The sequence below is a fragment of the Anguilla anguilla genome, chromosome 2 (assembly GCF_013347855.1).
Source record: "Anguilla anguilla isolate fAngAng1 chromosome 2, fAngAng1.pri, whole genome shotgun sequence".
NCBI classification, from domain to species: domain Eukaryota; kingdom Metazoa; phylum Chordata; class Actinopteri; order Anguilliformes; family Anguillidae; genus Anguilla; species Anguilla anguilla.
In genome coordinates this window covers 13,337,489-13,363,160 of record NC_049202.1, presented here as the reverse complement: position 1 = coordinate 13,363,160, position 25,672 = coordinate 13,337,489, and the positions used below count along the sequence as shown (strand labels likewise).

Sequence of the window (25,672 nt, the reverse complement as noted above, 5' to 3'; positions counted from 1 at the left end):
ATAACAAGCTTTCATGATAAAGTGCCAGTGCCGAAGTTCACTTCGACTGAGCTTACTAGCTCAGTAATTCGTTTTATATTTGCAGACAAGGGCAATGATAGTACAGCTTCATGATACATTAAAAGAAACAATGAATGCTTTTACTAGGTTAAAAGTTACATTGTGGGCATTGTGCCCATCGAGATGTAGCTACGTCGTAGTACTGTGTCCGTGCATGACCTGTCACATTTGACAGACGTCAATACACGCATGCGCAGTTGGCATGCTCGCTGCACGCACCTCGGTAAGGTCCGTCCACAAAGCTGAATCTGATGAAACTAGTTGTTATGACGCTAGCATATGTATGGTAGAAGCTGGCTGCATCGTACAGTCACAGTACTGCTCACACTACCCAAGATTGTTTTTTTGTCCAATGCACATGTTAATTTAGTCTTCAAACAACTGCTTCATACAGGGGGGGAAATTAAATCTGGACTAAGGATTCGAGCGATGGGTCCTACAATACACGAGTATTCAACGACTCCAGGTATGCATTCATACATAATATTGGCATTGCATTCCGCAGAGCAAACTAGCGAGTTCAGCGAAATTTGTTTTGAAAATGTCACATTTCACCAACTTAGTAGCTGTATCTGCATATAGCCAGCTAGTTTAGAAACGGTAGAAGTCAGCAGACAAAAGAAACAGGACAGTCTCAAGACAATCAGTTCGCTAGCTAACTAGCTGGTGAACATTAACGTTGCGTTTGTGAAACCACTTAGCTAATCAATTGCTAACTGACTTCTCGTGGCTATTCTGTCTCGCCGAGAGGGACTGTAGCTGCTTCTGTAACTTGGCTAACTATCGATGCATATCATGCTAGCTTGCACATTTGCAGAACATACGATAGCAGATCTCCCAGAAAAGTGCGAGATATCTTGCTAGCTAACTATATCAGGCACTATACCGACGACGTAGCATTAACATTGATTTAGCTGATCGATTACTTTGTAGCTAGCTCATGGGGCTAGCAAGCTAAATTAATATCAGCTAGTCATTCATAACAGTTAATCATGTGTATCAATGACAGGATGGATAACTAGATGCTAGTACGGAACTAGATATATTCATCATGCTGGTGTGAGCAATGTCCTTTGGTGCTCGCTACAGCGTGAGGAAAATGTTACGTTTTCGTTGTCAGAAAATACTGCTTATCTCAAGAATTAAACAGAGTTTCACAAGGTTGAAGTGTTCTGTATGTGGTGGGGAAACAGTAAATCTGTACTGTTAAACAGGGGGCAAGCAGACTACCCTTGAGGATGAACTCAGGGAGATCTTGCAGAAGAGGATCATGGTGTTGGATGGTGGAATGGGCACAATGATCCAGCAGAGAAACTTAGGGGAATCAGACTTCAGAGGAGGGGAGTTCGGGGATCACCTGAAAAGCCTGAAGGGGAACAATGATCTTCTGAGCATCACCCAGCCTGACATCGTTTATGAGATCCACAAGGTAAAGAGCAGTTTAGTTTGCCACGGTTGCATAGTTTCAGTGGTCTATGATCTTGCTTGTTGAAATAAACTCTGTTGAATCGAGTTGTTCTCAGTCTTTGAAGGCCAAGGTGGTATGCCACACACATCTTAAACTTAAATTATATCACCCTTTAATATTTCTGTGGATTTACAAACTTGATCGACCAAGCTGCAAAATCCCTGTCACCAATAAAAAAAGAACCCACACATTTTTTTATATCAACCAGAATTGTACTTCATTGAGATAATAATTTCCTTTCAGTGTATGAGTTTTATTTTCTTCTACAAGTTTGCCGTAGATAACGTGGAAAATTTCTTTTGAAGGATTACCTACTTGCTGGTGCTGATATAATTGAAACCAACACATTCAGCAGCACCAGCATTGCACAAGCTGACTATGGCCTGGAGAATTGGGTAAGAGCGACTAAATGGGGAGACACTTTATTACAAACACTGGAGCGTAGTAAAAAATCTTTTGCAAGCGCGTCAATAGTCTTAACTGCAGTGATTCTTTTGAGAATTAGTCACTTACATTGGTTTTGCCTCAGCTTTGACTTACTAGTTCATTAAATAACGTAAATCTAGGTTTTTCAGGGGGTGGGATCCACATACAACGCTATGAATTTGCTTTTTAATAGCCTGCAATTTGGGCCCCTCTAGTGCATGAGTACAGTAGTGCAATTTCACTCGTTGAAACGGTTTAGCAGTTCTGTAGCATGTCACATTTGGGGTCAGTTGGTTTTCTTTGACACTCAAGTCCTTGAAAGGGTTAGGTCATTTTTGATGCTGGTCCTTGTGGCAGGCTTACCGTATGAACAAGGCCTCTGCGGATATTGCCAGGAAGGCTGCTGACGATGTTGCGACCCAGACGGGTTTGTACTGCGCTAATCTGACTTATACATTATTTATCAAATATGTAGCATTACCGTATAGCTAACCATTATACCAATATATTTATCAACAGGTGTCAAAAGATATGTGGCTGGAGCACTTGGCCCCACCAACAGAACGCTGTCAGTGTCCCCGTCTGTGGAAAAACCAGACTTCAGAAACATCAGTATGAACTCAAACTTATGCAAACTCTTATTTTATTTATTTTTTTGTATTGTATAAATTTGGTGCCCAACATGGGACTGAGCATGTCAAATTCCCACCCCAGTTTGAAATGCTCAACTGTCTGCGATTGCAGCCAGGTTAGTTCGGGAACCCCAGTGTTGATTCAGACGAGTGTGGACAACTGCGCTTCTCCTGTGAAACTCATGGTGTCATCAGCCTGTTGGTTTTCGCATTGCAGACTACAGCTATGCTTGCATAGGGTCGAGTTGGAGGAAGACCTTTAATATGCGGCTTTAACATGCAGTCCAGTGGTGCCCAGTTGACCAGTGGGGGTCACTAGAGAGCGATGAAACATAGACCCCTAACTAACTGAACCCTCCTGTATTCTGGGCGACAGAAGTGGTAATTGTGCATACCCCTAAGGAGCACTGGCCACAGTCAGTTCTTTCATTTGGAACTGAAACATTTTTCAATTTTGTGCTCTGATTTTCTGTATGTGTTCATTGAAAAGAAGGCTAAGTGATTAAATTTATCCTTCACATGTTTAGGTGTTTGTTGCCGTTAACTTAAGGATATATTCTTCATTTCTGCAGCGTTTGATGCATTGGCTGAGGCCTACACTGAGCAGACTAGAGGTCTGTTGGATGGAGGGGTGGACATCTTGCTGGTGGAGACCATATTTGACACCGCCAATGCCAAGGTACCCAACTCATCAGCATTTTTCTCTAATCAGCTAATTAAACAGCTCAGGGATATCTCTGTCATTGGCATTAATGTTGTCTGTTCAGCTCAGAACTTTGACATTTAGTGTAGTTGACTTCAGGATCTATCATTGGATTTGTAAGCCTTACGTCTCTTTCTCTTTTCCAAAGGCAGCTCTGTTTGCGATCGATAAGCTCTTTGAACAGGAGTATGAAAGAAGACCCATTTTTGTAAGTCCTTAAATTTTATAAGATATTTTAAATAATGTTTTTTACAGAACCGAATTACAACTGGAACAGCTAATCTTTATTTCACAGCTTTGGATATCTGTTCCAGTTGTAATGCAGTTCTGTGGTCCAGAGGTTCACTTTCAGCTAAGCCAACTGCAGTTGAGCCTGTGAGCTTAAACCATCTTCTGCCTGTGTTAGATTTCAGGAACGATTGTGGATAAAAGCGGCCGCACCCTCTCTGGGCAGACGGGAGAGGCCTTCGTCATCAGCATGGCACACGCCAAGCCCCTGTGGTGAGTAGCAGAATGGAGATGTGAATCAGGACATTTTGTCCTGTAAATGCGTTGCTGAACTGAGATCACATGCAAATGCAGCGTATGCACTATGTCAGTGGTCTCCAACCCTGGTCCTAGAGAGCTACAGAGTCTGTTGGTTCGTATAGTGACTCTGCACTTCATGAATCAATTAGAGCAGTTGATTACTCAGTTAACTCAACTCACCTGGTGTCTTGGGTCTCAATTGGGTGCTGATTTTAAGGTGAAAAAAAAAACCATCAGACCCTGTAGCTCTCCAGGACCAGGGTTGGAAACCACTGCACTATATATAGGGCCACCGGTTTCTCTTCCCCTTGTTTTCTCACATTGTACTTCAGTCCTCCACCAGCTAGAGGTCGCAATAGCCTCTTTGTCAAGCTTCTTCTCAAACAATTATCCCATTTGCACCACTTTAATAATTTAAGCTGATAAAGCGATTGCCGTTAATTAAGCACAGCCCGTAAATTCACAACAAACAATTTGCGCATTTTTAAAGATGAGTGAATGCTCACCCTTCACAGTCATTAATTATCCGCTGACAGAGTAACGGTGCTGTACAACCGCACGTTCAGTACAGGACCGTTCCAGTTTCCCATCAGGAGCGCGACCCTGATTGCCAGTCTGGCGGCGATTTATTATGCCTGTTTTCCTTCTTTGTCAAGTTGCACGTTTTCAGCCTTTCATCTGCAAAGGGCACGTCGCATATACTGCTGCTTCAGCGTTCGTGCTTTATCACGCACAGTGTGTGTTCACGCTGAACGGTTAATGCATTCACCGGGTCTTCCTCTTTCAGCATCGGGCTGAACTGTGCGCTAGGAGCCATTGAAATGAGGCCTTTCATCGAAGCCATTGGAAAAAGCACCACTTCCTTTATCATCTGCTATCCCAATGCAGGTAATATACAGGTCTTCATTTATTTAAGTCCCTCTACTGTGATTTCCACAATCTCCTTGCCTACCTTCCTTTATGTTCTGTGTTTTTTTTAAGGACTCCCAAACACTTTTGGTGGGTATGATGAAACACCAGCGGTGACAGCCAAGCATTTGAAGGTAAAGCATGTTCCCTAAAAAGACTGGTGTTAAGTCAGTGAATTAATGAACATATTCCCAGTGATTTGCTTACTTTCCTCCTTAATGAGGCTATAAGCATTTGAGTGTTTTTGTTACAGACACGGGTAGTGCGTAAACTGTAATAGTGGAACTGTCAATAGCAAAGTATCTGAACATTGAAAAAGAACTAAACAGGGTCAATTAGTAACCTTCCAGTAATTGTTTGTCCAAACAGTAAATGTCTTGTAAGAAAACTTTATTATTGTGAAACTGCAAACTCAAAGTTTTTATCTAGAGTTTTTTATTTTAAATCTGGGGTCATATTCTGGCATTTGTATTCTTAGGGCTCAAAGAGTATTTAACATACTTTAGTAAAAATCTAGGCTTTTAATGGAATCAGGGATAAAATGTAATCAGGGATCTGTTAAGGCATATATGTAAAACACTGTTTGTGTATATGCAGGAATTTGCAATGGATGGATTGGTGAATATTGTTGGTGGTTGTTGTGGAACTACCCCACAACATATCGGGTAATGAACCTTTCCCGATCCTGATTCTTACTAGTTATTAAAGCAATATGCATATTTAACGTACACAGTCTTTTCCTATAACACACGATAGCTTTGTGAGTACATGATTGGTTTTATCTCTTAAATTAAAATTGAGCCCATGCAGACTCAGTTTGAACAAATAAGAATCAAATCAGGCTCATTGTATTTCACCAGTGGTGCATATTTTGGCTATTTAATGTGCATTGAAAAACACACGGGTGTAGTTTAAGGGTGAGACCACTGTAAATCAGTCTCTGGCGTGTGGGTGGGAGATTTACGTGGGATTTGCAAGCTGACTGTCCCGTCTGGCTAAAGGGCCATCGCAGAAGGAGTGAAGCAATGCCAACCGAGAGTGCCTCCTACTGGCGTCTTCCAGGACTACATGCTGCTGTCAGGTAGCCTGTCAGCCAATGCTTAGCTTTTACTCTGCTTTGTCAAAAAATTTGAAGACTGCATAACTGAGGATACTTCAGTCAAAAAAGACCTTTAATTTAGTGACTGGTTTCACCTGTGCACATCTTGCCTCCCTTTGTGAAGGTCTGGAGCCTTTTCGGGTAGGACCCTACACCAACTTTGTCAACATCGGTGAGCGCTGCAACGTGGCGGGGTCTCGAAGGTTCGCCAAGCTGATCATGGCAGGAAATTACGAGGTGGGCCTGGTAGTGCAAGGTTGTAAACTGTGCAGTGGGTTATGGGTATAAACTACCTGGTTTCCGTGTTTGTGGCAGGATGCTGTCTAGCCTAATTGCACTGAAAGGCTGAGCCAGTATTTTGGGTTTTTTCCTCTTTGATTTGATGTTGTTAGTAAGCGGACTCATTGGTGTATGTCCCTGTGGTGCGGTATCTGCTACAGGAGGCGCTGAACGTCGCCAAGGTCCAGGTGGAGCTGGGAGCCCAGGTGCTAGACATCAACATGGACGAGGGCATGCTGGAGGGCCCCACCGCCATGACGCGGTTCTGCAACCTCATCGCCTCGGAGCCCGACATCGCCAGGGTGAGCGGGCGTGTCCGTACCGCTGACCGTGGGAGTCCACCACAGACAGCGCCCCCCTTCCACATTCACTACTCCCAATCCGTGATGCGAGGAGATCTTCCTGAACCTCATAACAGCTGAGATACCATGTGATTCGATTCACTTATGTGACTTGTATGAACTAGTTTTGCTCTTCATAAAGAAACACTATGGGATAGTTTCATAGACCACGGTTAAGCCCACTTATGGACTAAAAGGCATATTGAATGGAGAATCTACATTAAAAGGAATTTTTAGTATACTTAGTAAGTACTCTGTATAATACGGTCAGTATATCTAATCAGGTATCTTTGGAACCTCCTCTATGATTTGTTGAAATCAGCAAGTGACTGATAACACGTGGTGATTCCACCAACTTTGTGAGTGTGTCATCAAGTGCTGTCATCACTCATGCAAACCTCATTAGCTCTACTTTTAATGGACCTCGGGCCAGAGCAGCCATTTCCTGTTTTACCACGGCCAGGCTTCCATGTTTGTACCTGCGCTCTCGCCGTTGTGTCCACACACTCCCATCGAAGGTTCTGAACTTGTGGTCCACCTCGGCTGTGTCCCCCAGGTGCCCCTCTGCATCGACTCTTCCAACTTTGCGGTGATAGAGGCGGGGCTGAAGTGCAGCCAGGGGAAGTGCATCGTGAACAGCATCAGCCTGAAGGAGGGGGAGGAGGAGTTCCTGCAGCGCGCCAACCTCGTCCGTCGCTACGGGGCTGCCGTGGTCGTCATGGCATTCGATGAGGAGGGACAGGTCAGGTTTCTCACGTCTGCGGCTTACTGACAACATCGCTCTGTGTCTGTGAGCTGGGTTTTTTGTGCATTGGCTGAAATCAGTGAGTCGCTGATGATGACACATAATAGCTCTAGTGCTGGGATGCCTAACCTGTTCCTGGAGGCCTGCCATCCTGTAGGTTTTGATTTCAATCCTAATTTGGCACGCCTGATTCTACTAATTACAGCTCAACGAGATCTCCAGCTGTTGAATGAGCTGAGCAGCCCTGCTCTAGTGTTTCATTAAGCCTCACTTCTATCATCGCTAACAAAACCCAAAAGACTCTCAGGGTCTCTATGACTAGGCCATATAATGGGAGTGGTAGAGAGTGGGCCAGTACTGTATAATTCAGTTATTATCACATTGAAGGTAAATGGTAAATGGACTGCATTTATATAGCGCTTTTATCCAAAGCACTTTACAATTGATGCCTCTCATTCACCAGAGCAGTTAGGGATTAGGGGTTAGGTGTCTTGCTCAAGGACACTTCGACATGCCCAGGGCGGGGTTTGAACCGGCAACCCTCCGACTGCCAGACAATCGGTCTTACCTCCTGAGCTATGTCGCCCCTAGGTCATTGAGGTACCTGTGTACTGCATACAATTCTTTTTCCTGAATAGCCTGTAGGGTCATTATCAGTTTGATCAAGTCCCTGCACCAAAATGCCAAAGCTTTGAGCACTTCGTAGTGTTTACCATGTATTAAAACAGGTCTGCACATCCTGTCACTAGAGCCATTTGTATTCAAGCGGTGCTTGTGCAGTGTGTTGAATTGGTAATGAAACGTGTCCCTATTTGCACCCACCCTTGTTACATTCCCCAAAAAGAGGAATAATGTTCTTTTGCTGCTCAGCTCCGAACGATTTATTATATGAAAAAGCAGTGTAGACAGGCTCATTGTGAATAAGCTCTATCAAAAGAGATGAGTGCATGACCAACTCTTTCCATTTCATTGATTGTTTTGGCCGTGGTTTCAATGTAAACTGCTCCCCCTGACTATAACAACATAAGGGTTGGATCCTGACAAGTTTGGTATGATGATTATAGATGCTTTTTTTAAGGCTTGTGAGTGCTATTCAGAACAGTTTTTGAATCTCAGCCTTTTTATTTGAATCACACAAGCCTTTGAATAGTGTGTGATTGTGGATTAGGCCTATATGATTCGTCAATAAGGGTGTTTCAAGTTATTGGGTCCAGTTGAGGCATTAGTCCCTGGGCCAGATGGTTCCTACCCTCTTTTATGTCCACTGTGTCCACAGGCAGCGGACACAGAGCACAAAATCCAGGTGTGCACCAGGGCCTACCACCTGCTCGTCAGCAAGGTCGGCTTCAACCCCAATGACATCATCTTCGACCCCAACATCCTGACCATCGGCACGGGAATGGAGGAGCACAACCAGTACGCCATCAACTTCATCGAGGCCACCAGGGCCATCAAGGTACTGTAGCGCTATGTACCTGCACTAGCACTGCTACTGAAACAACACCAGTTATGCTGACAACTTCATAATGCTAACGGATAGGGGAGGGTATTGTTAGGATTGTACTGTTTCTGGTGCCATTACCTGCGGGAGACTTCATGTCTCCCGCAGGTAATCACACAATACATTACAGATCCATGCAGATCTATGATGTATTGTGTGATTACCTGCGGGAGACATGAAGTTGCCTGAGCCACTGTTTGTAAGCGTTTGATCGGTGCGCTGTACATTTGCAGTATGTGTACAGTAAGTGTGTGGCAGGTGTAACCGGTTTCATGTGGTTACCTGCAGGAGACGCTACCGGGGGCCAGGGTCAGCGGGGGCCTGTCCAACCTGTCCTTCTCCTTCAGAGGGATGGAGGTGATCCGAGAGGCCATGCACGGGGTCTTCCTCTACCACGCCATCAAGGTGTGCAGCCTCGGCGTTGAGCGGCAGTGTCGACGGTGTTAAGTACCTGGGGTCCCCACTCTCTGGAGTGATCCGAATGCGTCTTCCTCTGTTTCTGAAGGACGGGATGGACATGGGCATCGTGAACGCGGGGAACCTCCCCGTCTACGACGACATCGACAAGGACCTGCTTCAGCTCTGCGAGAACCTCATCATGAACCGAGACCCGGAGGCCACCGAGAAGCTGCTGCTGTACGCGCAGGTATGGTCTGCATGTCTAAAGCCATAAAAAACAAACACAAAAAACATAAAAAAACACACCCTTATTTCCCTGTGGGTGGATCTGCTCTTAAGGTAAAGAAAAGTAAAACCATAAATAAATAAATGTAAATGTAGGAGGAACCCAGGTTGGAGGGGAGGCTGGCAGTGTCAGTAATATGGTAATAGGGACGTAATGGGAATGGGAAATCTACTGGGCATATAGTCTTAGTGGTTGAGGAGACTACAGCCATGGGCAATAGTCTAAATCTCACTGTCCCTGGCGTCTGTATCCAGTGTGTCAGCGTATTACATTGCAGTACTGCAGTTCCTGTCGGTACGGACTGAGTGGATGATTCCGCTGTGTGGCAGCACAGCTCTGTAAATGTTTGGAGTGGTGTGTGGCTTGGTAGCGCTCGTTCCCCCCCCCCCCCCTTGTTATGCTGGCCGTGCTGTGCGGTTTCGGAGAGGTAAATAATCTTTTCATTTCCAGAACAACGCCAGAGGCGCCAAGAAGGTGATCCAGACAGATGAGTGGAGGGAGGGCAGTGTGGAGGATCGTCTGGAGTACGCGCTTATCAAGGTCCGAAGCCCCTTTATCTCGGTCCTGTGATTACTGCACAGTGGAGCTATTAAGCTTTTATTTAAAACTGGGTGTGTGTGTATGTGTGTGTGTGTGTGTGTGTGTGTGTGTGTATGTGTCATGTGAGTACTGCACAGTGGAGTTACTAAGCTTTTTTTTAAAACTGTGTGTGCGTGTGTGTCTGTGTGTGTGTGTCCTGTGATTACTGCACAGTGGAGTTATTACGCTTTTATTTAAAACTGGGTGTGTGTGTGTGTGTGTGTGCGTGCGCGCGCATGTGTCATGTGAGTACTGCACAGTGGAGTTATTAAGCTTTTATTTAAAACTGGGTGTGTGTGTATGTGTGTGTGTGTGTGTGTGTGTGTGTGTGTATGTGTCATGTGAGTACTGCACAGTGGAGTTACTAAGCTTTTTTTTAAAACTGTGTGTGCGTGTGTGTCTGTCCTGTGATTACTGCACAGTGGAGTTATTAAGCTTTTATTTTAAACTGTGTACGTGTGCGTGCGTTTACTTGCGTGTGTGTGTGTGTGTGTGTGTGTGTGTGTGTGTCTGTGCGTGTGTACGATATTGTGTAGATTCTACTTTCGTGTATGGGTGCGCATTAAATTTCTGCACGTGTGTACGAGTCTGTCTGTGTGTTGATTGGCCTAGCTGCATGTGCTTGTGTGTGTGCGTATGCACTTTTATAGATGTGTTTTAATGTCTGCATATGTACGTGTAACATGTATGCATTGCACGTGTAGCTTTCTATGTGTCTGTACATGTGTGTTGCAGGGCATAGAGAAGTACGTGGTGGAGGACACGGAGGAGGCCCGGCTTCATTTCGACAGGTACCCCAGGCCCCTCCGCATCATCGAGGGGCCCCTGATGAACGGGATGAAGGTGGTGGGAGATCTGTTTGGAGCGGGGAAGATGTTCCTGCCTCAGGTAAGGGACGCACAGGATCCCTAAACTCCTTTTGTGAACAGGCGCCATTTTGTTTCAAAGCGTTTGCAGAGAACTGTTGCTTTCATGTAGAAACCCGTACAGAACACTAGCGAGGCTGGGAACAGCGGGCAGCTTCGGACAGTTACAAATGGCACGGTTTTGATGACCTCTGTCCCAGCGTTAAACCGCGTCCCATTGGATTAGCCATATGATGGAATGCTCGACAGCGGACAGAGGGCTGCGGCCTCGTTGGGGCAGGGGTGTGGTACGGGGGTCCCTCACGCCGGGTTTTTAACTTTTTTTTTAAACGCAGGTCATCAAGTCAGCCCGTGTGATGAAGAAAGCCGTGGGCCACCTCATCCCCTTCATGGAGAAGGAGAGGGAGGAGATGATGGCCGCCTCGGGCTCCATGGAGGAATCGGTGAGCACCACCCCGTCTCTTCCTCCTCCACAGCGCACATCCCGCCCACGGCTTTCCTGCTCCGGCACCTTCCACTCTCGAATGAATACGAGCAGTTCTTTTATCTGAATAAGCAATAAATGGACATTGCTGCTTTCTTTTACTGCCATTTTCACATAAGACCCTGAATCTAGAAATGTACCCGCTTTTTCGATCCAAGAGGAAATTGACGGTGCCTTGATACTCGTCCCGTAGGATCCCTATCAGGGCACCATCGTTTTGGCCACGGTGAAGGGGGACGTCCATGACATCGGTAAAAACATAGTAGGCGTGGTCCTGGGCTGCAACAATTTCAGGTTGGTCCACGTTTCCTCCTCTTTCTACGGCAAATCCCAGCATGCCAGCAGGTCATCAAGGTCATCAAGTCGGCCCGTGTGATGAAGAAAGCCGCGGGCCACCTCATCCCCTTCATGGAGAAGGAGAGGGAGGAGATGATGGCCGATGATGGCCCCTTCTCTTCCTCTTCCACTAGAACCCTGCTTAGCGTGACGGCTGACTTTGCAGGCTTCTCTTGAGGTTTGAAGGGCTCACTTCCTGACTGACGCGTAGAGGACGAATCGGTTTGAGGGCCCGAAAACGTTCTGCTGAAAAATGAAACAAGCTCTCGTAGCAGGACCGTGTGAGATTAAGAGCGTGGCATTTGCACAAAATTGCTTTTGCCGTAAAATTAAAAAAATTTGTTAAATGGTGGTGGCATCAGTCAGAAAGAGTTCTCCTGCTCAAGAGAGGTAAAGGTCTAACTGAGAATAGAGAAGAGATGCCCAGATGTCTGGTGATGTCCTCATTAAGTGTTTAACTCGGTCACTCTGCTTCATGTCTCTTCTGCCCGTGTCACATGATGGCAGGAACTCACCTTTTAACATCCCTTTCCCTCGCTCAGAGTGATCGACCTGGGCGTGATGACTCCATGTGATACAATACTGAAGGCAGCCATTGAGCGGAAGGCAGGTAGGTTAACGTCATGGGGCCATCGAAGACCCTGATTGGTCATTATAATTGCACATCGGCAGCAGTGCAAAACACCTGTGCGTAATTATTGATGAGCCACATTTCCTGATTAATTTAATGGTCAGAGCTTCCTGTATTGTTCTGCTACACACTTAATGGCCAGGTATTATATATGCATTAAATCCTTCTGATATACTGTATAGGTGTCAAAGTAGATTCTATGAACCAACACCTATTGATGAAGAGTCTATGCCAATGTATACAGATGCTCATTTGGAGGGATGAAGGAATTCAGGGATGTGTAGATTTCTGTGTTTAGGAGTTCACCAGCTTACCAACGCTGCTATACATTTCACAGTCCACACACGCTGAGTGCTCGGTAAGGACTTTGTTGGTTTTCATTCATAAAAATAGATTTTTTCTGTATTCTGTGCATCTGTGCTTCCATCAGGATTTGCATCATGGTAAGTGATTGTTTGACAGAACCCACAGATTCTAAAGCCTTATTTATGTTACACCAACAGCTAGGTTGGGATTCGGTCAACATTTGTCCTTAACTTTGACCAATAATTAAAATCACTGAAATTATTTTATTTCAGTGTTTGTGAAGAAGTAAGGCTTGTGCTTACTTGTAGGCTATAGTTAAAGACTTTTGATTGACAGGGCTCAGGCGGCTTGTTGCATGTGTGACTGCTTGCATCAGGTACACCAGATTACACTGCAGATGGAATACAGTTGACTTGGTGGAGCTACACTTGGCTGAATAAGGACGATTGCGCTTCAGAAACAGAAGGATGAACATAGTGGGAAACGTGCTGCAATTCAACAAACAATGCAAATTTCAAAATGCATGCAAAAAGCTGTTTGGAAAATTTCTTTTTGCATATTTCTGTTTGCCAGACTGTTTGGCAGTTTTGTAATTGTGTTTGTTATTTGATACTCAGTGTTTACAGAATAACTTCAATGAAGTATTTTCAGTTAAGGTCTGAATCGCGTTCTCTGATCCTCTTGTCGTCTCGTTTGCCAGACATAATCGGCCTGTCTGGACTGATCACCCCTTCGCTGGACGAGATGATCTACGTTGCCAAGGAGATGGAGCGCCTGGGGATGAAGACCCCCCTCCTCATCGGAGGAGCCACCACGTCCAAGTAGCCTAACATACCGCCTCAGATTCCCTAGACCAATCAGATACTCAGCTCCATACACTTAGCACTGAAAGCTCTATCCTTACCCTTGAAGCTTAAACGTTCCAGTTTGAGTCATGTTATGAATATTTATGAGGGGGCTTGGCCAAGGGCACTGCAGTGGCAATGGATGTTCTACCCATGAACATGCCTTTAAAACTCAGATTTTCTTAATATTCATTTTCAGGGATATTGCAGCCATTTTTGTAGTATTTTCTTGAAGGTCGACTGCAGTCATCATATGCACTCCTGTGTGTTTGTGTGGGTCCTTGGAGCGTTTTAAGCTCTTAAAAAGCCGCTGAATTGCTGCTGTAGGCCAGCGCGGGAACCGCGCGGCGTCTGTGACTCACAGCTGCGGAGCCTGCCATTCTGATTCGCTCTGCGTTCTGTTCGCTCCGTGTTCCGGCAGGACACACACGGCCGTGAAGATCGCCCCGCAGTACAGCTGCCCCGTGGTCCACGTGCTGGACGCCTCGCGCAGTGTGGTCGTGGTGAGTGCTGCCCCTCTCCCCACCCCCCCCCCTCCCCCACGGCTCTGCCCCGTGTGGAGACCGACAGTTTCATCAGCCGTTTCTATTTAGATCCTGAGTGCATTTATGGGAGTGGAGCCGTCACGGCGGCCGCTGGTGAAGTGGGTAATAAGCTCTATTTTTGTCCGTGATGCAACCCGCTAATGGACGCATAACCTTACACCCTCATGCCACTCTCGCACGATATCTTTCCTTTCAAAACGTCATTCAGGAGCTGAATTACCTTTTATACCCGAAAGGGAGTCCGGCACCTTCGGGCTTTTAATGCAGAATTACCAGCCTTTTTGTGATCAGGCATATTCCCAAGGGATTGTTCTTGAGTTATACATTTACCTACCTCTCTATTGTAACCTTCTATCTAACACTATTTTCAACATTACTGAATGTACATTTCTGGCCTGTTATTTCCTAAGTGGTTGAATATTCAGACAATGAGCTTAATATGTGTATGCATCTTACTTTTGTTACATTTACTATGTTTAGTACAAGGTTCAATTTCTTTGCTGTAAATAAGTGTTACAGAATATAAATGAATGATTGTAATCACAGCCAAAATTTGTATCAATATAATGCAGCATATACATATATAAATTAATTTGTTCATGGTAATGTAATTCATATCTCATTGGCAGTTTCCCTTGCTTAAGTGGTGGTATGAATTTACCATGAGCGGCCCATAGCTTCAAAGGCTATTTCATTAGGACTTGAAAGAAATTGTTTAACAGGACGTTTATAATCATGGGAGTTTTTGTGTTTTGTGTTTATGTGCACTTAAAGGTCTTAAAGGGCTAGTTACTTGCTATTTCCAACTAATCAGAAAGAGACCATGTCTGGCTTGGTCTTGTAAGGTTTAACACGTGTTAAGATGTAAGATATTATATAAGAAAAAAATGTATTTCTTTGTTGGTTTACTCAGGAAGTGAACCTTTTACCCTTACTGTAATATTTTTCTGACTTTGCCATTTTCTGCTGTGTTGCAGTGCTCTCAGCTCTTGGACGAGAATTCGAAGGAGGATTTCTTTGAGGAGACCACAGAAGAGTATGAGGACATTAGACAGGACCACTACGACTCTCTGAAGGTAGGGGGCACAATGCCTGTCTGGTTATGTTGAGTCCTGACTGCGATGGCCAGGGGGTTTCCACACCCCCCATGGTCACGCCCAGTGCTCATGTGACGTCTCCGCCCCCTGAGGCACAGAACAGGCTTATTGAAGTGTGTGACTCCATTTCCCAGGACCGCCGGTTCCTGACGCTGAACCAGGCCCGGGAGAGACGGCTGCACATTGACTGGCTCTCTCAGACACGCCCAGGTGAGTGGGCTGGGGTCCCGTACGCCCATCCCTCCAGGCCCATGGACCTACCACACTTTTGGTTAGTCTGCTTCTGAGGAAGGGCGTTCAAAGCCAGTTCACTTTAGTTTTTTTAATTAATTATATATGTCAATGTACAGTTGGCTATCAGTTAGCACATGCTATTATCCAAAGCGACTTACAAAGCAAGGTATATAATCCATGTAGCAAAATTACAACAGCAACTACATAAAGGGTAGTAATATTCTTAGAACCGGTACCAAAGCAGTAGGAAGCACTAGAATCATCAACCACACTGTTAGTTTAGCCAACTATCCTGTTAGTCCTTGTGAACTGTCTTGTATCATACTGTTAAATAATGTATGATGTAATACCACGCTCGAGAATGACTTGTGTCCCTCCACCCCTGTCAGTATGTCCACAGGTGATTGGCACCCATGTGTTTGAGGACTATGACCTGGGCAGGCTGCTTGACTATATCGACTGGAAGCCCTTCTTTGACGTCTGGCAGCTCAGGGGGAAGTACCCCAACAGAGGGTACCCTAAAATCTTCAAAGACAAAACTGTTGGTGCGTGGAATGTCCTTCCCTTTGAAATTCCCTCTAGCGGGCATCGTTTAGCAAGAGCAATCAGTCATTCTGACACATTCTAAACCTTGTTACTCAGGCGATGTTAGGTTCTGAGTCTTTGCCACTTAAAGTGCACTGTCCCACCTGGAATTGGTAGTCATGGAGGTTGCGATGAGTTCCATTTCAGTTTCATCAATTCCTTAAATTAATTGAGATTCAATTCACAAATTGAAACCTGCCGATAACGTACTACCAGGGGTTTTCCTCTTGATCAAATTGAAATGGAATTGACTTCAACCCTGTTACCTGTATTCCTTAAGGCAGTCATCACTGCTCAAATCTGCTTCTGTTGTAAGACATGAAGCAGTTTCCCTGTCCCTGTACGGGTGAGCACATCTTCTATGCCTCCGGTTACAGACCCATTTGTGTGAGCAGTGTTAGTTGCAGAGCAGTGGAGGTACTGTATCTGCTGCACACGCACTCTGGGGTAATGGTGGCCTTGGAGCAGCTCTCTCAGTTTTCAGCAGGCTGTCGGCCCATGTGAACCAGCAATGGCTGGTGATTAAATGGCAGCTGTTTCACACCGCATGTTCACTACCAGGTCGCGTTCAGTATCCTCTCATTGACAACATGAACTTAGCGTTCAGTTTTGGTGTAGGGGTGCGTACTCCGCTATGTATGGATTGAGTTTGTAATGGATTACAACCGGATGGATGGATGGATTGCCTTCTTATCATGTGTTCCATCTCATGACCACAAAACACTTAACCGGGAAGGAGGGAAACTCACCTGGGAGATGCAAGGCAGCCATTTTGAGGCAGAACACTCACCACACATGAGTTGCGGTGGAGAGGGAGGGAACGATGAAGTAATTTAAACTTGGGTGGGAGGTGATTGGAGTTTCAGACAGGGCAGAGTGGTAACTTTGGCTCCCCCTGCAGGAGAGGAGGCCCGGAAGGTGTTCGACGACGCTCAGAAGCTCCTGACCATGCTGATGGACGAGAAGCGGCTGCAGGCCCGGGGCATTGTGGGTTTCTGGCCCGCGCAGAGCGCCGGGGACGACATCCACGTCTACGCCCACGACGCGTTCCCCCGCAGCGCGCAGCCCGTGGCAACCTTCTACGGGCTACGCCAGCAGGTGACTCAAAACCAGGGCCTTCATCAACATGACCCAACTACAAACTTTCAATAACTAAATCATTTCCTGGATGCAGTCAGCATTCGTCACTGATTTTGTCTTAATAATGTAATGCCAGAGTTCCTTCCCCCAGTGCAAACAGGTGTTTTTGCATTAAATGTGTTGATTGGAAAATTTTGTAGCCTTAGGCCTGATTTACTCAGACCTTTAGCACATGCAAAGCATTTTAGCACATGCAAAACCAATAACATGACCAATGATTGGTGCAAAACAAATACCATGACTAATCATTGATTGTGTTATTGGTTTTTGAATGTGCTGAAATTTTTGGCACATGCTAAAGGTAAATCAGGTAAATCAGGCCCTTAATTATAATATTTGCAGTGGAAAAGCTGAACCGGTGCAGGTGAGGCTGAACCATTGCCTTGTGTCAGTAGCTAAGCAGAGTGCGGGGGAGGTTTGAGTGGAGTAACGGTGTGGTGTTACCCGCGCAGGCGGAGAAGGAGTCCTCGAGCACGGACCCGTACCTGTGCCTGTCGGACTTCGTGGCGCCGGCGGACAGCGGCGTCCCCGACTACATCGGCCTGTTCGCCGTGGGCTGCTTCGGCGCCGAGGAGCTGAGCCGCAATTTCGAGGCGCAGGGGGACGACTACAACAGCATCATGGTCAAAGCCCTGGCCGACCGCCTCGCTGAGGTGAGCCCGGGGCTCTCTTACCCACAGGGCTGAGCGAGTTCTCTTACCCACAGGGCTGAGTGTGCTTACCTGGCTTTATTGTAGGTCCGCTGTGCTAAGACAAATGGGTAAAGTTGAGATTGATGTGTTCGGACGTGTGTAAAGTTGAAACGGGTTTGTAGTGTTCAGACATGTGAAGTTTGGGCTGATATGTTGTGTTCAGAAATGTTTTAAGTTGAGAGGTGTGACGTATTCAAACATATGTAAAGTTTGGGCTGATATGCAGTGTTCAAACCTTTGAGACAGGTGTGTCATGTTAAGGTTTAGGTAGGTGTGTAGTGTTCAGGTCTGTGTAGAGCTGATCTGACGTGTCATGCTCAGGCAGGTGCACAGTGCTCAGTTATCACACTGATTGACTTCATAGCTTGATTCTTATTGGCTGTGAGCGGTTTCCCTGGCGTTCCCTCCCCAGGCGTTCGCTGAGGAGCTGCACGCCAGGGTCCGTAAAGACTTCTGGTGCTACAGCTCGGAGGAGGACCTGGACGCGGCCGACATGCACAGGATCCGATACGCGGGGATCCGGCCCGCTCCGGGCTACCCCAGCCAGCCGGACCACACCGAGAAGGTCACCATGTGGCGGCTGGCCGCGGTGGAGGAGAAGACAGGTACCGCCATTTTCATTCGTTTGGCCGCCGCCGCGTCGCCCTCTGGCGCTAGCGCTTTGTGTCCTGACCGCTGTTTGTGTCTGAAGGTATCTGCCTGACGGAATCCCTGGCCATGACTCCCGCCGCCTCCGTCTCGGGGCTGTACTTCTCCAACCCCAAGTCCACCTACTTCGCCGTGGGGAAGATCACCAGGGAACAGGTGCTGCCCCCTGTTTTGTTTCTTTCCCTGTGAATGTTACTGTGGCGTGGAGAACGGGAGGTGTGGCATTGCTCCCTCACGTGATAAATTTCCCCTGTATCAGGGGCTTTTTTATGCTCTGGTCATCTAAGGAGATAAGTGACATGGCAAGTAAATAAGAAATTATTGCTATGAATGGGCTTAGAGCCGGATATATGAAGAGCTAGAGCCCAAAACTAGCAACGCAATCAATGATTGGTGCAAAACAAATACCACGGCCAATCATTGGCCAGGTTATTGGTTTAGCATGTGCTAGAAGATTTTGCCTGTGCTAAGTGCATTAATAGCAATGACTGCTTACACACTGGTCTTGTCACTTACCTCCTTAGATCATCACAGAATAAATAATTCCTTGATTTTCTAGTGTAATCGTAAATGATTTTAATAGCTATGCTGATGTTAGATATGTTAATGGTATGTATATCGAATGAAACAAAAAACTTAAGAAGGGTTCCACTCCCTGTGCTGTACGTGGGTCCCCTCCAGGTGGAAGATTACGCTCGCAGGAAAGAGATGCCCGTTGCCGAGGTGGAGAGGTGGCTGGGCCCCATCCTGGGGTACGACGCCGACTGACACGCCCACAGGGTTGCTGGGATACCGAGACGCCCCTGAAAGAGCTGTCGGGGTGCCTGGACTCAGCCCGTGTTTACATATCAACGGACTCTTACACTTGAACCCACCCCCCACCCCACTTTTAAAACGTATTTAAAAAAAGACTGTCTCTCTTAAGATCCATTAGATCTGTTTTAGATCAGATTTTTGTCTGATAGTTTGTCACTATCAAGAAATTTACCTCTTTAAAAAATGTTCTGAAAGACTTAAAAGCGTTCTTTAAAAGTGGTTTGTTAACATCTGAATAGTTTGATCACTTTTAAATTATGTCGTTTTATAATGGACTTTTTTTGCAAAGGGACGAAATCAGTATTACCTGTCTTTGCTCATTTGATTCTTGTTATTTCTGTGGTTCAATTGAAGCAAATCTGTTTACAATCAGTATAACTGACCGTAAGTGTATTTGGTCATTCCTTTATTATGATATCACTTGTTTTAGTTTACAGCAACGCTTAATTCGCACATGCATTTCAGATCCTTCAAGTTAGTCTGAATAATTTCAGTTTTTAGGCCAAAATTGAAAATGTGCTTACAACAGAATGTGTGCGATTACACTGCCATTGCAGAATGTAATGGTTTTATATGAAAGACTGGTAGGGAAATGTGTTCTCACAGTGTTGGTATCAGGGTGCCATGGCTTTCTTTCTCTAGTCTGCTCAGCAGTGAAAGCGTTTTAAAAATGCATTTGGCTGGATGATACTGTAATGCACTCTTATCCCCAGAGGGGGCACCCTTGCTCAACTGACCCAAGAGTATCTCCCACTCACTTCCTGGAGGGCTCAAGTTGTTCTGGCTTAAATCAAATGAGTTCACTGCCTTTATGTGCATCTGTGTGCTCCTTAAGTTGAAAGTAATGCCTTGTAGGGTGTGCATACAGTCTCAGAATTCCAGAAAAATGCATTAAAACAAGTTGAACTGAGGGAACTGAATAAGTAATTCATGTGCGTAGAGCAAAGTGTTGTGTGCTCACAGCCTCTAGGAAGTGAATATGACAGCTCCCCTCAGATGTTATCAGACTGATCCTGTGGTACGCTTATTCCCTGTGGCATATGGACGGCGCACGCTGTTCATACGTGTTTTTGTATAGACTTCGTTATCGTTTACGGTTGAAGTGCCAAACACTTTGCCGCTGAAGAAAAACACTACACTAAATGCAGATCATTTTTTTAAACCTGTCTTTGGCGGCAGTCAAGTGTCTTATTTGCATAGGGAACTGCTTCGATTCCCATGGTGCTCTTTGTGTTTGACACGTCGCATGACTGGCAGGAGTAATCTGGCTGCGCTCGGCCCAGCCTGTTGATTTATATTCCTCACATGGCCAACGCAACAGGAGCATACTTTGTCTTGTCTGTAGACTGATGTCTCATCGTTTAAAACCCATTACCAGCTTTGTGCTGGAGCTGCGCAAAATTGTGATGGATCGGCATGAATTCATTTTATTCAGTGACAATTGCAGAAATTCCACTTACTGTAATAACAGTGTTATGTTATGTGACAAATGGCCTCCAAGCCTTGTTCCAATATAGACTGTCAAAACCAAGGCGTCTCGTGTTTGTGTTCAGTCTTTGTGTTGTGCATCTTGGTAATGGTATTTCTTTAAATCGACTGTTTAATAACCCATGGAATAACTGCTAATTTAAGTCATTAAATGCGAATGCCCATGTTTGATCACACACATGCATCAAGTGAAGGCGTACTCATGCCTGCACACTTATGCTGGAGTCGTGGACACAGGAGTAGGGCGGTAGTCGGAGTAAATCCCATGCATTCGGTATTAGATGTTGTGTCCACATCTTATAACTGTAATACAACGAATACTGCGCTTGTTGTTTCGAGGTTTGTCGTGCAGCACCTTGTAACATTTTTAAAAAGTCTGGAATATGATCTTGGTGATTGCAAAAACTCACGTGGAGAAGGACAAATGAAAGGTGCTGTACTGAAGGACTCCTGGGTAGAATAAGGGAAAAAGTGATTGTGTACAGTTTTAACGGGAGTATTGGTTTGCATTCTGGCAATAGTAATTCAGTGCAGGATGAGAGACCTGGTGGATGGAAATGGTAGTATTGCCCTTGAAAGGTAATGAATGTTCACCCGATGTCATGTCATGATACGTTTTTATTTTGAATAATTACAATAAAATACCCCATTTAAAACCGTATATGGTGTGTTTTTATCTGGCCGGTCTGGATGTGTAACTTGCTAAGAATGATAGAAGTGTCTCAGTGCTGGACTAAAACAAAAAAATCTGCACCACCATCGTCCCTTTTCGGATAAGATTGGCCATCCTTGGCTGCTACAGTGTGAAGTTTATACTGTCCAGTAGGAGGAGCAGTGCGTACGACAGTGGATTTAGCGGCATACCTGACGAACTCCTCCCTTTGGGTATACTGGCCGTCCAATGAGAATGCATTGGGAGACATTCGCTACATCGCTACAGCATTCAACCTGCTGCCGCCTCCACAACTCTCCGTCCAGCTGTCTTAACCACGGGTAACCATGGCTGAAGGGGGAGAAGGCGAGGATGAAATCCAGTTCTTACGAACTGTAAGTACAAGCGATTTGAAATAATTCTGTTGGAGAATTGACAGTGGCTGTAGACAGCAGCACCATGGGTTTTGTCCCCGTCGTATCCGAGTTTGGCTTGGTGCAAGTCGCTAATGGGAGTTACCGTGAGCTGCAGTGTATTTTACATGACACCCAGCTAGCCTATTCCTCAATAGCGTGAAATACTGCTGGATACATTTGCGCAACTTGGAATGGAAACGTTTGACTGTTATGACACTGCATTTCCAGCGGACACAGTCTTAACCATCTGTAGGCTATGAAAACCTGTTAATGCTACGATCATTGTCTTCCAGCACAGACCTCCGTTTTGTCGCAAAGGGATGTGCAAGTCGGTGATGCTGAAACCTGTATTTATAGTTTGCGGCATTGATGCCCAGGATTTGTAATTTGATTTTCGTTTAGCGTTTATGCGCTGCCGGCGAGCTTTTGGACCAGAATAACAGTTACCTGAGGACGAGGGTACAGACGCGCGCGGTGTATGACCACTGTATGAGTTGTGACACTCGCTAGCTCCATCCACGCTTTACATGACACGGAGCGTCCCTGCAAGCCAAGTCTATACTGCAGATAGGCTAGTGAGTGTGGGCTGCGCCGTCAACCCGCAAACCTCGGAAGGAATCTCACTGCTTGCCATTTACAGGAAAAGTGTTGCTAAACCCTCTATCAATTCTAACATATCGACGCAATATAGTATAGGTGTATTTGCACATGCTATGCAATGGTTTAACGCACACGTAGGCTATTTGCACATGTAGGCTATTTTATAATCGCGTATTTGTAAACCTTTTAATCCTGGCATATGCATTTTTATTGAACACATGAGCGTATTTTTCAAACCGGATGTATTATCTGTTCTTTTTTGAGACAAGAAATTTATTAATCCTTCTGAGAATTTTTTAACGAGATGCAAATAGTATTTTCTTTGATTTATTTAAACGTGCTCCAGGTCAATGTTTTTTTAAATTATTTTTTAAAAATAAAGCAGCGCAATTTGTTCGTCAAAATATCATATGTATCCCATTTAATATATTAGGGATATCTGTCATAGCTTTAAAGCCGGTTTCAGCATGCTAATAAAATTGGTCCAAATAGCATTAGTCATTTTGTATCACCCTCCCCTCACCACCCCAACAACACACACAGGCACCAGCACCAGCACCACCTGCAGCATTATCCCAATGCAGAATTTCAATGTGAATTAATAACTGATTGACTCGGTTTACGTTCATGACAACACTAAATTTGACTTGCTGTAACAAACAAATATGCTACGTGTGTTGTATTTCTTCGGGCTGATTGATATCGTTTTGCTTTTCAACACAGATTTAGATATCATACCCTAAATAAATAAATAAATTAATAAGGTTATGAAATGCATAACAATGCGTAAAATGTCCAAAAATGGTTGTTGTTCTTCTTCTTTTTCTTATTAGCCTATGCTTTTTATATCTTACATGCATTTATGGAGATCTAATCGGCTGCACGAATGCCTACAGTAGCCTAACATACATGTTTCCCGGTGCTTTATTAATTAAGTCATGCTTGGTCTGGTCTGGTAGGAAGTCCCTAAGGATTAATAATCGATTGTCAGTTGCCACTGTTTTCCGCTCAGGATACGGTGCTTCCATAAAATATATATTCTGGAGTGGTCGATATCTTTGTGCTGGATATTGCCTAGTGAAGTCAGGCATTGTGATGCGTGGACCACAGGGAGCCAGAGGTTTTTGGCCCTGAATATTTGGCTGTCCTAGTGCCCTCTCGCGGGATTTTCCACAAAGCACCCTCACTGCCACGCGCTATGACATGACCTTGAGCAACGCTGTCCAAATACAACCGTTTAGCTGCTTTTTATTTGTAGTAATCTTGTAGTAACGCAGTTTATTTGTTTGTTTAAACTTAAAAACAAAAACAACCACCACGTCGTGTAGATAATGCAAGGTAAATTATTTGAGAGATTTCAATATGGTTCTTGGACTATGACTGTTTCTGAATTACACCTGGTTACCGTCTTGGTACATAATTTTAGTTCTATATAGAAATAAGCCTAATGGTAGTAAACACACGTTTGTTTTACTGGTAGCACTAGCGCCAAACTTGCTTTCAATACTTTTTGGTTGTGCTTGTTATTATTTTCAAATGACAGTATTCAAGTCATCTTGGGTCAGGGCATCAGTGACAAGTAATGATAAGATGTGACGTACAATATACAGCTGGCAGAAAACATCATGTCTGTTATTTAGGATGGGGGTTTGGGCCACAACTGTTCAAACTGTTCTCTGTAAACATTGTTGAAATACATGTTTCCGGGCCTAACACTATTGATTTATAATATTTTAAGATGTTTTGGCTTTCATTTTGGAATTTTTTTTTGGAATTGCATTGAGATGTGTTATTGTGGTTGTCAAGATATATGTGATGGTATGAACTTGTAGAGTGGCACGCTATGGAACGATGGAAAATCTTCAGATCTACTGGCATACATATGGAAGTGACGAACTAGATAGAAATACTGAACAATCATCAACAAGCATCAAGACAATGTTTACCCATTTGCTGCACATAAAAGCCCATATTAACCTTTAGCTTATGTGATGTGTGCCTTGTTGTTTTTTTCTATTGTTTTTGTTTGGGACTCCACTGTGAGCTGGTTGTTAGGCGTTTTTTTTATTTATTAATTTTTTTTCTCACGGTGCAGCCCTGTGGAAATGCTGATATCTGTAATGCAGTGCCGAGGCGGTAGCGAGGGAAGCCGGTCTGCCACACCACCGCATTCGGGCGACGTCCTTTCTCCATTTCAGCAGAGATCTCTCTCTCCGGCGCATTAATGTTTAATGAGATCCCTCCCGGTTACATAAACATTGTCTTTAGCGCTCTTCATTTTCAATATGTCGCCGCCTCCGTGGGTCCGTGTGGCTGGTGAATGTGCGGACAGCGATCCCCCCCCCCCCCAAGGGTCAGCGGTCTGGAACAGGGATGGACATTCAGCCCCTGCCTGTCGCCTAAAGCTGGCATGACCGCACTTGGTTGTCCGCTGTACCGTAACTTATGCGCGAAGCTAAAAACCTTTTCTCGGTTTTTAGCCGTTTCTTTAGCTCTGCTGTCAAGACGACGATTATACGGCCTGTCCTGCTGCAACCTTCCTTCCTAACCTGCGTGGAAGTGGCCGATTCACGTGAGGTTCGTTTTCACAGTGGTGGGTACATGCAGACTTTGTTGGGGCCCAGAATAACATGAGTGCCTGGGGCCCATTGACAGAGCTGCTGGCTTTGGAAGCTCAGTTATTGCACAGCAGTGGAATGAATAAGACATAAGGAGAAAAGGGGCCTCAATGTTCTAGCTGCATGCAGCGTATGGATGGATGTAGAACTGTTTGTATCAGAGGGCAGAAATAAATACCTTGCATTTAGGTGCTAGAAAGTTCTCTCTCTCTCTCTCTCTTTCTCTAACACACACACACACACAGACTGTTCTCTCACGGTGATTTTTTCCTTCTGTCACTCTCTTTCTTTCTCTCAAATACACAAACTAGGCCCACCTCTTTCAAGGACTCAATAATTCAAACAGCTTTTTTTTTTTTTAGCATGACAGAATTTAGCATGACAATTTTGTCAAAGCGTTTTAGAAAAACAAAATGCCTCCCTCCCCACCCCCCCCACCCCCCTACCCACTGTCTGTCAAATCACAACGCATGCATACTCCGTGGCTAAAGCAGTGCATTTTAGCAACCCTAGCATGGACACAATTTACAATTCTCTTTTACTTGCTACTTCAGCAGGCCCGTAGCAGCCAGCGTGCTAAGGCTGTGCAAGGGATTTCTGTTTCCTTAATAGAGTCGGCGGCGAGGACGCGCTGCAGTGGCTCCCTGATTTACTTTGTAATTAAGAGCAGCGTGGACCTACAGTAGGAGCCTGGGCTGCTGAGCACATCCTCTGCGGC

At 45.1% G+C, this 25,672-nt stretch overlaps 2 protein-coding genes across 9 annotated transcripts in view; both read left to right on the top strand.

The window, feature by feature from the left end:
- Positions 1-261: 261 nt before the first annotated feature.
- Positions 262-21,329, top strand: mtr (5-methyltetrahydrofolate-homocysteine methyltransferase). Its single transcript, XM_035406025.1, has 33 exons — positions 262-526; positions 1,275-1,489; positions 1,834-1,923; positions 2,312-2,381; positions 2,474-2,566; positions 3,159-3,265; positions 3,438-3,497; positions 3,696-3,790; positions 4,605-4,705; positions 4,799-4,860; positions 5,324-5,391; positions 5,728-5,807; positions 5,950-6,062; positions 6,266-6,406; positions 7,002-7,187; positions 8,467-8,646; positions 8,980-9,096; positions 9,197-9,337; positions 9,827-9,916; positions 10,691-10,843; positions 11,157-11,264; positions 11,499-11,599; positions 12,184-12,251; positions 13,279-13,399; positions 13,845-13,926; positions 14,946-15,044; positions 15,200-15,275; positions 15,689-15,844; positions 16,786-16,982; positions 17,477-17,677; positions 18,129-18,321; positions 18,408-18,520; positions 19,046-21,329. The coding sequence occupies exons 1-33, from the start codon at positions 340-342 to the stop codon at positions 19,130-19,132; spliced, it is 3,951 nt and encodes a 1,316-aa protein (XP_035261916.1). The 5' UTR covers positions 262-339; the 3' UTR covers positions 19,133-21,329.
- A 246-nt stretch (positions 21,330-21,575) lies between these two features.
- Positions 21,576-25,672, top strand: part of ryr2a (ryanodine receptor 2a (cardiac)) — a 162,603-nt gene continuing 158,506 nt past the window's right edge. For all 8 annotated transcript variants that reach the window (XR_004763988.1, XM_035404659.1, XM_035404655.1 and 5 more), the window contains exon 1: positions 21,576-21,715. Coding sequence is in view for 7 of the 8 variants with exons in the window: in XM_035404659.1 (XP_035260550.1) it covers positions 21,668-21,715 (48 nt within the window). In the remaining variant the exon portion in view is untranslated. The remainder of the gene's footprint in view (positions 21,716-25,672) is intronic.

Bases quoted from the DNA above. Each gene is read 5' to 3' on its own strand.
- mtr (XM_035406025.1), top strand. From the start codon at position 340: ATGTATGGTAGAAGCTGGCTGCATCGTACAGTCACAGTACTGCTCACA. The intron at 1,924-2,311 runs GTAAGAGCGACT...TCCTTGTGGCAG, and splicing joins ACTATGGCCTGGAGAATTGG to GCTTACCGTATGAACAAGGC. The intron at 11,600-12,183 runs GTTGGTCCACGT...TCCCTCGCTCAG, and splicing joins CTGGGCTGCAACAATTTCAG to AGTGATCGACCTGGGCGTGA.